Source organism: Halichoerus grypus, chromosome 5 (genome assembly GCF_964656455.1).
Source record: "Halichoerus grypus chromosome 5, mHalGry1.hap1.1, whole genome shotgun sequence".
Taxonomy (NCBI): domain Eukaryota; kingdom Metazoa; phylum Chordata; class Mammalia; order Carnivora; family Phocidae; genus Halichoerus; species Halichoerus grypus.
The window spans coordinates 124,245,416-124,259,612 of NC_135716.1; the positions used below are offsets into that span (position 1 = coordinate 124,245,416).

Consider the following 14,197-nt stretch of genomic DNA (forward strand, 5'->3'; position numbering starts at 1 on the left):
GCGGCTCAGCCACAATAGCTGGGCACATACAACACACAGAGACAACCCTGAAGCACCAGGGGACACTGCACTGTAGGACACTAGACCCCTTTTTTATAAGCCCACTATTTTCAAGGGCAGGAGATACAGCTGATAACTTAGACATAGAAATATATGCAGAGAGTTAGACAAAATGAGGACACAGAGGAATATGTCCCAAATGAAAGAACAAGACAAAATCAAAGCAAGTGAGCTAAGTGAAATGGAGATAAGTAATATGCCTGAAAGAGAATTTAAAGTAATGGCCATAAAGATACTCACTGGACTTGAGAAAGAATGGAGAATCTCACTGAGACCCTCAACAAAGAGATAGAAAACAAAACAAAACAAACACTCAGAGATGAAGAACTCAATAACTGAAACTAAAAATACAGTAGATGGAATAAATACTAGACTAGAGGAAGCAGAAGAACAAATCAGTGACCTGGAAGATAGAATAATGGAAAGCCATCAAGCTGAAGAGGAGAGAGAAAAAAAAATAATAATAAATGAAAATAGACAAAGGGAACTCGGCAACACCATCAAGCATAATAACATTTACATTATAAGGTTCCCAGAAGGAGAAAGAAAAAAGGAGGTAGAAAATGTATCTGAAGAAATAATAGCTGAAAAGTTCCTGAATCTGGAGAAGGAAACAGACATCCAGATCCAGGAGACACAGAGAGCCCCCAATAAGATCTTCCCAAGGAGGCCCACACCAAGATATATAGTAATTAAAATGGCAAAAAGTAGAGATAAAGAGAGAATTTTTAAAGCAGGGAAAGAAAATAAAACAGTTATATACAAGGGAAACCCCATAAGGCTACCAGCTGATTTTTCACCAGAAACTTTGCAGGCCAGAGGGAGTGCCATGATATACTCAAAGTGTTGAAAGAAAAAACAAAAAACAAAAACAAACCTGGAACAAAGAATACTCTATCCAGTAAGGGTATCATTCAGAATAGAAGGAGATAAAGAGTTCCCAGACAAACAAAAGTTAAAAGAATTTGTAACCACTAATTCAACCATACAAGAAATGTTAAAAGGGATTCTTTGAGTGGAAAGACCATATGCAGGAATAAGAAAAGTAGGGAGCACAAAAACAGTAAAAATAAGTATGTTTATAAAATTCAATCAAGTGACTCACAAAATAAAAGGATATAACCTATGACACCCTATGCTTAAAATGTTGGGGGGAGACAAGTAAAGAATGGGTTCAAACTTTAGTGACCATCAACTTAATATAGACTACTGCATGCATAAGATGTGATTACAAAATCAACAGTAACCACAAATCAAAAACCGGTAATACACATGCAAAAAATAAAAAGAATGGAATCCAAATATATCACTACATAAAACCAGCAATCCATGAGAGAAAAGAGGAAGAGAAGAAAGGAACAGAGAAGAACTACAAAAACAACCATAAAGTAAGTAACAAAATGGCAATAAGTACATACCTATCAATAATTACTTTGAATGTAAATGGACTAAACCCTCCAATCAAAAGATGCAGGGTGATAGAATGGATACAAAAGCAAGACCCATCTGTATGCTGCCTACGAGAGACTCATTTCAGACCAAAAAACACATTCAGATTGAAAGTGAATAGATGGAGGAGCTATTTATCATGCAAAGGGAAGTGGGGAAAAAAAGCCAGGCAAGCAATACTTCCATTGGACAAACTGACTTTATTTTTTTTAAAGTAAGTTCTATGCCCAAAGTGGGGCTTGAACTCATGACCCTGAAATCAAGAGTCATATGCTCTACTGAATGAGCCAGCCAGGTGCCCCAGACAAAATAGATTTTAAAAGAAATATTTATTTATTTTAGAGAGAGAGAGCATGAGCAGAAGGGGCAGAGGGAGAGGGAGAGAGAATCTCAAGCAGACTCTGTGCTGAGCATGGAGTCCGACAAGACAGTTCAATCTCATGACCCTCAGATGAAGACCTGAGGTGAAACCAAGAGTCAGATGCTTAACCGATTGTGCCACCCAGGCACCCCAACAAAACAAACTTAAAAAAAAAGACTGTTAGAACAAGAAGGACACTATGTAATCATAAAGAGAACAATTCAATAACAAGATAAAACAATAGTAAATTTTTATGCACCCCCAACATGGGAGCACCCAGATACAAAAGCAGCTAATAACAAACATAAATGAAATGATCGATAGTAATACAATAATAGTAGGGGACTTTAACATCCCACTTTTCATCCAGAAAAGAAAAACAAGGAAACAGTGGCTTTCAATGACACATTGGAAAAGATGAATCTAACAGATATATTCAGAACATTCCATCCTAAAACAGAATATATATTCTTTTCAAGTACAAATGAACATTCTCCAGAATAGATCACATATTAGGTCACAAAACAAGGTCAACAAATTAAAAAAAATCAAAGTCGTAACATATATCTTTTCCAACCACAGTGTTTTGAAACTAGAAATCAAGAATAAGAAAAAATCCAGGAAAAAAAAAAAAAGAAAGAAAAAATCTAGAAATAACACACATACAGAGGTTAAGTAACATGATACTAAACAATGAATGGGTCAACTAAGAAATCAAAGATGAAATAAAAAATATATGGAGACAAATGAAAATAAAAACAAAATGGTCCAAAATCTTTGGGATGAAGCAAAATCTGTTGTAAGAGGGAAATTTATAGCAATATAGGCATAACTCAAGAAGCAAGAAAAATCTCAAATAAACAACCTGACCTTACACCTAACGGAGCTAGGAAAAGAAGAACAAACAAAGCGCAACACCAGTAGAAGGAAGGAAATAATAAAGATTAGAACAAAAATAAATGAAATAGAAACTAAAAAAACAACAGAACAGATTAATGAAACCAGGAGCTGGCTCTTTTAAAAGATAAACAAAATGGATAAACCTTTAGCCAGACCCATTAAAAAAAAAAAGACTCAAATAAAAGAAATGAAAGAGGAGAAATGACAACCACCACAGAAATACAAAGGATTACAAGAGAATATTATGAAAAATTATATGTCAACAAATTGGACAACCTAAAAGATATGGATAAATTCCTAAAAATATATAACCTTCCAAAATTGAATCAAGAAGAAACAGAAAATTTGAACAGACCAATTACCAGCAATGACACTGAATCACTAATCAAAAAACTCCCAATAACAAAAGGTTAAGACCAGATGGCTTCAGGTGAATTCTATCAAACATTTAAAAAAAGAGGTAATACTTATTCTTCTCAAAATATCCCAAAAAACAGAAGAGAAAGGAAAACTTCCAAATTCATTTTATGAGGCTCACATTACCCTGATACCAAAACCAGATAGTCAATACAAAAAAGAGAACTACAGGTCAATATCTGTGATGAACATAGATGCAAAAATCCCCAACAATGTTTTTATTAGCAAACTGAATCCAACAATACCTTTAAAAAATCATTCACCATGATCAAGTGGGGTGTATTCCCAGGCTGCAAGGGTGGCCCAATATTCACAAGTAAATCAACATGATACATTACATCAAAAAGAGAAAGGATAAAAAACATATGATCATTTCAATGGATACAGAAAAAGCTTTTGACAAAGTAGAATATGGATTCATGATAAAAACCCTCAACAAAGTAAGTTTAGAGGGAAAATACCTCAACATAATAAAGACCATATATAATAGGTAACATCATACTCAATGCTGAAAAACTGAGAGCTTTTTCCCTAAGATCAAGAACAAGACAAGGAGGGGCAGCTGGGTGGCTCAGTTGGTTAAATGACTGCCTTCAGCTCAGGTCATGATCCCAGGGTCCTGGGATCGAGCCCCGCCTCGGGCTCCCTGCTCTGCAGGGAGTCTGCTTCTCCCTCGCCCTCTGCCTGTCACTCCCCCTGCTTGTGCTCTGTCAAATACATAAAATCTTAAAAAAAAAAAAAAAAAAGAACAAGACAAGGATGCCCACTTTCACCACTTTTATTCAAAATACTACTGCAAGTCCTAGCCATAGTAATCAGACAAGAAAAATAAAAGGCATCCAAGTTGGTAAGGAAGAAGCAAAACTGTCACTATTTGCAAATGACACGATGCCATGTATATATATGCCATATATAAAAATGCCAAATATATATATATATATATATATATATATATATATATATATATATATATATATCTCCACCAAAAAACTAGAACAGATAAATGAATTCAGTAGAGTCACAGGATACAAAATCAATACACAGAAACCTGTGTAATTTCTATACACTAATTATGAAGTAGCAGAAAGAGAAATGAACAAAACAGTCCCATTTACAATTGCACGAAAAGGAATAAAATACCTAGGGATAAACTTAACCAAGGAGGTGAAAGACCTGTGCTTTAAAAACTATAAAACACTGATGAAAAAACTGAATATGACATAAATAGAAAGATTTTCCATGCTCATTGATTGGAAGAACAAATATTGTTAAAATGTCCATATTGCCTAAAGCGGTCTACAAATTTAATGCAATCCCTATCAAAACACTAACAGCATTTTTCACAAAACTAGAACAATCCTAAAATTTGTATGGAACCATGAAAGACCTTGAATAGCCAAAGTAATCTTGAAAAAGAAAAACAAAATGGAAGTATCACAATCTTAGATTTCAAAATTAACTACAAAGCTATAGTAATCAAAACAGTATGGTACTGGCACAAAAACAGACACACAGATCAATGGAACAAAGTAAGAGCCCAGAAATAAACCCATGATTATATGGTCAATTAATCTATGACAAAGGAGGCAAGAATATGCAATGGGAAAAAGAGAGTCTCTTCAACAAACTGTTGGGAAAACTGGACAGCTACATGCAAAAGAATGAAACTGGACCACTTTCTTATACCATACACAAAAATAAACTCAAGGGGTGCCTGGGTGGCTTAGTTGGTTAAGTGTCCGACTTTTGACTTCAGCTCAGGTCATGATCTCAGGGTTGTGAGATCGAGCCCCGCTTTGGGCTCCATGTGAATTAGAATTTTCTGTCTCCCTCTGCCCCTCCCACCCTGCTCATGTGTGCTCTCTCAAGAAAAGAAAAGAAAAGAAAAGAAAAGAAAAGAAAAGAAAAGAAAAGAAAAGAAAAAAAAACAACTTTAAGATAGATTAAGGACCTAAATAGGAGACCTGAAACCATAAAAATCCTAGAAGAGAGTACAGGAAGTTAATTTCTCTGACATAAGTCACAGCAACATTTCTCTAGATAATGTCTACTGAGGTAAGGGAAACAAGAGCAAAAATAAATTATTGGGACTACATCAAAATAAAAAGCTTCTTCACTGTGAAGGAAACAACCAACAAAATTAAAAAATAACCTACTGAATGGGAGAAGATATTTGCAAATGACATATCCAATAAAGGGTTAGTATCCAAAATATAAAAGGAATTTATGCAATTCAAAACCAAAAATCCAAATGATCCAATAAAAAATGAGCAGAAGACGTGAACAGACATTTCTCCAAAGAAGACATCTGAATGGCCAACAGACACATGAAAAGATGCTCAACATCACTCATCATCAGGGAAATGCAAATCAAAACCACAATGAGATATCACCTCACACCTGTCAGAATGGCTGAAATCAAAAACACAAGAAACAAGTATTGGCAAGGATGTGAGAAAAAGGAACTCTCGTGCTCTGCTGGTGAGAATGTAAACTGGTGCGGCTACTGTGGAAAACAATGTGGAGGTTCCTCAAAAAATTAAAAATAGAACTACCTTATGATCCAGTAAGTCAACTATTGGGTATTTACCCAAAGAATATGAAAACACTAATTTGAAAAGATATATGCACCCTTATACTTAATGTATCATTATTTATAATAGCCAAATTATGGAAGTGGCCCAAGTGTCCATCAATGGATGAATGGATAAAGAAGATGTAGTGTGTATATATACATACAATAGAATATTATTCAGCCATAAAAAAGAATGAAATCTTGCCATTTGCAACAACATGGATAGATCTATAGGATATAATGCTAAGTGAAATATATCAGAGAAGATAAATACCACATGATTTCACTCATATGAAAATTTAGGAAACAAAACAAACAAAAAAAACCAAAACGAATAAACAAACTCTTAACTATAGAGAACAAACTGATGGTTATGAGAGGGGAGGTGGATGGGGGGATGGGTGAAGTAAGTGAAGGGGATTAACAGTACACTTATCAGGGCGCCTGGGTGGCTCAGTCAGTTAAGCATCTGCCTTCTGCTCAGGTCATGATCTCAGGGTCCTGGGATTGATTGAGCCCTACATCAGGCTCCCTGCTTAGCAGGGAGTCTGCTTCTTCCTCTCCCTCTACCCCTCCCTCCCCACTCATGTTTTCACTCAGTCTGCTCTCTCTCTCATTCAAATAAATAAAAATTAAAAATCTTAAAAAAAAAAAAGAGTACACTTATCGTGATGAGCACTAAGTAACGTGTAGAATTGTTGAATCACTATATTGTACACCTGAAACTAATATAACACTGTATGTAAACTATACTGGAATTAAAATTTTAGAGAGAGAGAGAAATTAAGAAAACAACCTTATTATAATAGTAATAAAAAGAATAAAATACTTAGGAATAAATTTAACAAAGAAGGGGTGCCTCGGTGACTTAGTCAGCATCTGCCTTCAGCTCAGGTCAAGATCCCAGGATTCTGGGATCGAGCCCCTCATTAGGCTCTCTCTCTCTCTGTCAAATAAATAAATAAAATCTTTAAAAAAAAAATTTAACCAAGGAGGTGAAAATCCGTACACTGAAAACTTTAAGACTTTGTTGAAGAAACTGAAGTGAATAAAGTGAAAAGATACTTCATGTTCATGGGTCAAAAGATTTAATATTGTTAAAATCCATAAAGTCATTTTAGATTCATTGTAATCCCTATCAAAATTCCAGTGGCATTCTTCACAGAAATAAAAAAACAATCCCAAAATTTGTGTGGAACCACATAAGGTCCCAAAGAGCCAAAGTGATCCTGAGAAAGAACAATACTGGAGGCATCACACTTCCCGGTTTCAAACTATACTACAAAGCTATAGTAATTACACAGTATGGTACTGGTATAAAAACAGGCACATAGACCAACATAACAGAATCAAGAGCCTAGAAATAAACCCTTGCATATAAGGTCAACCAATATTTGACAAGAGAGCCAAGAATACTCAATGAGGAAACAATAGTCTCTGGGAAAATTAGATAATCACATATAGAAGAATGAACTGAACACCTATCTTACACCACTCAGAAAATTAGCTCAAAATGCAGTAAAGACTTAAACGTAAGGGGTGCCTGGGTGGCTCAACTGGTTAAGCCTCCAACTCTTGATCTCAGCTCAGGTCTTGATCTCAGGGTTGTGAGTTCAAGCCCCACATTAGGCTCCACACTGGGCATGGAGCCTACTTAAAAAAAAAAAAAAAAAAAAGGACTTAAACATAAGACCTGAAACCATGTAACTGCTAAAAGATAACATAGAGAAAAAGCTCTTTGACATTGGTCTTGACAATGATATTTTGGATATAACACCAAAATCACAAGCAATGAAGGCAAAAATAAGTGGGACTACATCAAACTGAAAACCTTCTGTCGGGCAAAAGAAACAATCAACAAAATGAAAAGGTAACTTACTGAATGGGAGAAAGTATCTGTAAACTATCTACTTGATAAGGAGTTAATATCCAAAATATATAAGGAACCCAAAGAACTCAATAGCAGAAAAAATCCAATTAAAAAACGGACAGAGGACCTGAATAGACATTTTTCCAAACAAGACACAAATAGCCAACAGGCACATGAAAAGGTGCTCAACATCACTAATCAGGGAAATACAAATCAAAACCACAATGAGAGGGGTGCCTGGATGGCTCAGTCGTTAAGCGTCTGCCTTCGGGTCAGGTCATGATCCCAGGGTCCTGGGATCCAGCCCGTGTCAGGCTCCCTGCTCCACGGGAAGCCTGCTTCTCCCTCTCCCACTCCCCCTGCTTGTGTTCCCTCTCTCACTGTGTCTCTCTCTGTCAAATAAATAAATAAAATCTTTAAAAAAACAAAAAACAAAAAAACAAAACCACAATGAGATATCACCTCACATCCATTAGAATGGGCTATTATCAAAGTCAAGAGATAACAAATCCTGGCAAGGACAAGGATAATAGGGAACCCTGGTGCACTGTTGGTGGGAATGTAAATTGCTACAGCTACTATGGAAAACAATACAGAAGTTCCTCAAAAATTAAAATAGAACTACCATATCATCCAAGCAATCCCATTTGTGGGTATATATCCAAAGGAAATGAAATCACTATTTTGAGATATCTGCACTGCCATGTTCACTGCAGCATTATTCACAATAGCCAATATATGGAAATAACCTAAATGTCCAATAACAGATAAACAGATAAAGATGTAGAGTGTGTAGGGGAATGTGTGTGTATGAGTGTATGAGTGTGTGTGTGTGTGTGTGTGTAAAGTATATTATTCACCGATGATAAAGAAGGAAATCCTGGCATTTGTGACAAGATGGATGGACCTCGAAGGCATTATGCTAAGTGAAATAAGTCAAAGAAAGACAAACACTGTATTCTATCACTCACATGTGAAATCTTTTTGAAAAAGCTAAATCCATAGAAACAGAGAGTAGAGGGGCACCTGGGTGGCTCAGTTGTTAAGCGTCTGCCTTCGGCTCAGGTCATGATCCCAAGGTCCTGGGATCGAGCCGCGCATCGGGCTCCCTGCTCTGCGGGAAGCCTGCTTCTCCCTCTCCCACTCCCCCTGCTTCTGTTCCCTCTCTCGCTGTGTCTCCCTCTGTCAAATAAATAAATAAAATCTTTAAAAAAAAAAAGAAAAAAGAAAAAAAGAAACAGAGAGTAGAATGGTGATTGCCAGAGGCTGAGTGAGGGAAATGGGGAGATGTTGGTCAAAGGGTACAAATTTCCAGTGAGAAGATGAAGTAATCCTGGAAATCTACTGCACAGCACGGCAACTACAGTTAACAATACTGTATTATATACTTGAAAGTTGCTAAGAGAGTAAACATTAAACATTCTCACCCCCCCCCCATATACACATAATCCTGTGAGGTGAAGGACGTATTAACTAATCTTACTATGGTAATTATTTCACAATATATATGTATCAAATCATCACACTGTACACCTTAAATTTATACATTATATATCAATTATATCTCAATAAAGCTGGAAACATTTTTTTAAAAAAGAACAGAAAGATAAAGCTGTCTACATCAAATAGTAAAAGGGAAGAGAAATATCTTTTCTACAAAAGAAGTAGATATGTTTTATCTAATGCAAACTTACAAATATAAAAATATAAGGAAAAATGTAAACAATTCAGGAGATGCTACTGTAAGCAATAACTAAAATAAACGTATACATATAAAGGAAATTCTTGAGAAGATTAAAGATTATGATCAGTACAGCTTTAAAAAAGGCAGAGGGGTGCCTGGGTGGCTCAGTTGGTTGAGCATCGGACTCTTGATTTTGGCTTGGGTCATGATCTCAGGGTCGTGGGATTGAGCCCCACATCGGGCTCTGCACTCAACACGGAGTCTGCTTGGGATTTTCTCTCTCCCTCTGCCCCTGCCCCCCACTCGCTCGCTCTCTCGCACTCTCTCTAATAAATAATTTTTTTAAAAAAATCTTTAAAAAATAATAAAATTAAAATTAAAAAGGCAGAATCAAGGCTTAGGGTACAAGATATTGGAATATTAAAGCTTTCTACACTACAGCATGAATTACAGGATGTGTGATACTATCTGTATGAAAAAAGACAGCATTAATATCCAAAATCTACCATAAAAATAAAGTTATTCTAAGATAAAATTGAGCATATGTGATTTTTTTTTTTCCCTAAAACTGCAATTTTTTATTTTTTCTTTTAAGATCCCTTCATTAACAGGAGAAATGCTAATACTTTTTTTTTAATGTGATTTTTTTATTGTTATGTTAATCCCCATACATTACATCATTAGTTTTAGATATAGTGTTCCATGATTGAGCATATGTGATTTTTAAAGTTGTTTTAAGTAGAAAAAATTATAAAAAGATGAGCACTCTGCAAGCATTCTCTTTTGATACAAAATTTAAATCTCAGTAGAAAACAAATCACCTATAAATTTATAATTCATTGATCACCATTGTTTACACATTGGTGTATCTATATCTAGACTTGTTTTCTCTGCCTAAATACTTATACAATATACTACATACATGTTTTTCTGTTTTATTACAAAATTATAATCATACTCTCTATATAAAGCTTTACGTACTACTCTTTTCATTTAACAAATGTTCCCATGTCATTAAAAATAAATGGAAACATGTTTTTGGCACTACAATATTTCAAATTATGTATACACCATAATTTGGCATTAGACTATTTCCAGTTTTTCATTATTACTAAAATGCCATAGTGATTATTTTTATATATAAATCTTTGAATCTGATCACCTTCTAGAAAGAAGTACCTAGGGGCGCCTTGGTGGCACAGTCAGTTGAGTGACTGACTCTTGGTTTCGGCTCAGATCCTGATCTGAGGGTCATGAAATAGAGCCCCAAGTGGGGCTCTGCACTCAGCATGGAGTCTGCTTGAGTTTCTGTCTCCCTCTCTCTCTGCCCCTCTCTACTGAGTGTTCTTTCTAATAAATAAATAATCTTTAAAAAAATATCTAGAAGTATGATTTCTAAGCTAAGAAATCTAAACTTTTTTTTTTTTTTAAAGATTTTATTTATTTATTTGACAGAGAGAGACATAGTGAGAGCAGGAACACAAGCAGGGGGAGTAGGACAGGGAGAAGCAGGCTTCCCGCGGAGCAGGGAGCCCGATAGGAATCTAAACATTTTTAAGAGTCCTGATATAAGATATTACTTTCCATTAAGATACTTATATGCCTCACCCATAATCCACAGTATATGACAGTGTACCTCTAACGTATGTGTTTACATGTTTACCTCTCTAAAAAGACTATAAACTCCTGTGCAAACTCATGTTCATGTTATAGTCATCTTTGTAACCTGGTATCTACCACATAGTAAATACTACTTAAATGGCAACTGAATTACAGCACAGTGGCAAAACTACTCTCTGGGTGAAAAAGAATGAGAAATTCTCACTGGGAACATACTGTCCTACCTCTGTTGCTGAAGCAAAGGAATCAGTTGATGCAACACTCAAGGAGTCTCGAAGGCCAAATTCATCCATATTCCCCTTCATGGTGGTATCTGTATCTTTATCTTAAAAGTAAAAGAAGAAAAGTTAAGAAATTGATATTCCTTGTCACTGACATTCTATAGTAGGTCTGGTCTGGTCTTTTCTCTTTCTTTCTTTCTTTCTTTCTTTCCTTTTCTTTTCTTTCTTTTTTCTGTCCTTCTTTCTTTCTGTCATTATTTAGACTGGAACCTAAAAGAAAAACAGTAAATACAAACCAATGGGATATAATCTGATAAGATTCTCAAAGTGTATTCATTGTTTAACTGATTCTGAAACACTGCCAAGCAGAGGAGAAAGTACTATAAAGCAGATATTTTTTCTTTAAAAAGGGATTAAACTTAATATCAGATTTAACAAGCTTTTGGATATGTAATAATTTAAACTGGTATATAACTAGAGTTGGATTATCTGCCATACATTGTAAAATCAGCATATACCAGAGCAGTCTGAAACAGAGCAAATTAGTTGCAAGTGACCTTGCCCAAACTGTGAGAACGAGTAGGTGCATTCAAATTCAATAAATTATTAACATAAAATGTTGTCTGGCCAGTCACTTGTGATAAACTGATCAATTAAAACTATTCAAGAAGGTATCTCTAGGGATGCCTGGGTGGTTCATTGGTTAAGCAGCTAACTCCTGGTTTTGGCTCAGGTCATGATCCCAGGTCCTAGGATCAAGACCCAAGTTGGGTTCCATGCTCAGCAGGGAGTCTGCTATGGATTCTCTCTCCCTCTCCCTCTGCTCATTCTCTCTCTGAGTCTCAGATATATATATATATATATATTTGTTCTTCAGTCCTTAAGGCTTACTTTAAAACACTGAAAGGCCAAAAACAATCAGAGCTAGGTCCCCGATGTTTACTCTGGCTACCCGAGGGTCAAATATAACCATCCCAATGATTATAAGGGCTGAAAAAATTTAAATACTTTGGCAAATGGTTTATCTGGCCATGCCAAGACAGTCTACCTATTAACATATGCAGCACTCTGATTGTGGGTATCAATGTCTTCACATACTATCATCAGGAATCTGTTAACATTGAGTTTTCAAATAAATACTGAACTTGCTTACAGATGTGTCTACATTGTAGCAAACAACTGATATCCTTTAAAATTTATCACAAGTATGAAAAAGCAAAGAACAAAATATATACTAATTTTTCTTACTGACCCTCAATCTGCTAAATTTGTCAGATACTTTATCTTCTTTAAAAAGGAACCAGAGGGGTGGCCTGGGGCTCAGTCGTTAAGCATCTGCTTTTGGCTCAGGTCATGATCCCAGGGTCCTGGGATCGAGCCCTGCATCGGACTCCCTGCTCGGCAGGAAGCCTGCTTCTCCCTCTCCCACTCCCCCTGCTTGTGTTCCCTCTCTCACTGTGTCTTTGTCAAATAAATAAATAAATAAAATCCTTAAAAAAAAAATAAATTAAAAAAAAATAAAAAGGAACCAGAAATCTCTTTGGCTTTCATTAATCCAAATTTCTATTCCATCATCATTTTCCCCAAAATAAAGTTCATTACCTTTACCAGAAATTTTCCAAGTCCTATTTAAAACACTCAAGTACCCAGAAAACACGGACATTTGTGACTCTATACAGGAAATGTAGAGTTGTGTTTTTTTTTAATGCAAACCATTAGTTTAGTTTAAACTCAAGTTTTGCAACCAATTTATATTCCACACTGTAAGCCAAGCAGAAAAGCAAGTAAGCCATAACTGGTACAAAGTTCATTCCTATTAGGTATTGAAAATAAATATACACGTATTTTTTTCCCCTACTTTATATTTAGGAGGCCTACATTTGACAATTTAACCATTTATCTTCCAAGTTTAAATTATAATTGTTTCCAGGGTTCCAGGGGCGCCTGGGTGGCTCAGTCGTTAAGCGTCTGCCTTCGGCTCAGGTCATGATCCCAGGGTCCTGGGACTGAGCCCCGCATCGGGCTCCTGCCCTGCGGGAAGCCTGCTTCTCCTTCTCCCACTCCCCCTGCTTGTGTTCCCTCTCTCGCTGTATCTCTCTCTGTCAAATAAATAAATTTTAAAAAACCTTTTAAAAAAAATTATAATTGTTTCCAGATGAAGGTTACATCAATCCTTTTAAAGTACCTAACTTCACAGCTTAAAATCCTTGTACCACTAAGTGAGTATTAATGGAACAAAATCAGAAGTTAAATTATTCTATTTTCAAAAATACATGTTCTTTTAGAAATTAAATTTTTCATTGAACTTGAGAACTAAACAACATAATTGGTTTTATGCTTATAAACAGCTATAAGATTGGTATTTTTGGACATTCAATTATCCAGAAAAATTCCCATTATTTTCTTTTCAGTGCACATATGATTTTTAAAAATGCGCACACAAACTTTGAGAGATAAATCATTTAAAAAATTGAACTGGCATTTACAACTTTCAAACCTTTATCTTCTTATTTTTCCATTGTTAGTATTAATTGTGCAAAATGAAGTCACAGTACAATTTTCATTATGCCAAACCACTTTTAAAGCAGGATTAAATTACAAGTCAATTAAGTTAAATCTTGGTTCCATATGACTTTTGCTATTTTCAGAGTGGAACACAGACATTTATCTTATGTCACTTTACCTTTCAGACATTACCCATGAGTTGTTAAAAGTCTGTTTTACTTCACTCGACAGTAACCAGCTAGTACTTTACTCAAAAAAACAAAACAAAACAAAACACAAAACACAACACCCTAACAAAGAAAAATGGCTCAGAGGAACTGGAAAGATTTATTCATTAAATATACTTTTGTAAACCACAGACCATACCTTTCATTTCAGTAATTGTTATGAGTCCTGGAATGGCAGCTTAAATTATGAAGGGAAATAATGTATCTATTTTTTTAGATAAGCCAATAAAAAGTATAAAGAAAGAATACTGAGTAATATCCCAAACTACCTGCTTTCATGAATCAAATTAAATTTTAAAATACTCTTT

At 35.4% G+C, this 14,197-nt stretch overlaps 1 protein-coding gene across 2 annotated transcripts in view; it reads right to left on the reverse strand.

Annotated features, from left to right (window-relative positions):
* MIGA1 (mitoguardin 1) overlaps window positions 1-14,197 on the reverse strand; it is a 99,903-nt gene that overhangs the window by 28,136 nt on the left and 57,570 nt on the right. For both annotated transcript variants that reach the window (XM_078072875.1, XM_078072876.1), the window contains exon 8: window positions 11,161-11,261. In XM_078072875.1, the coding sequence (XP_077929001.1) occupies window positions 11,161-11,261 (101 nt within the window). The remainder of the gene's footprint in view (window positions 1-11,160; window positions 11,262-14,197) is intronic.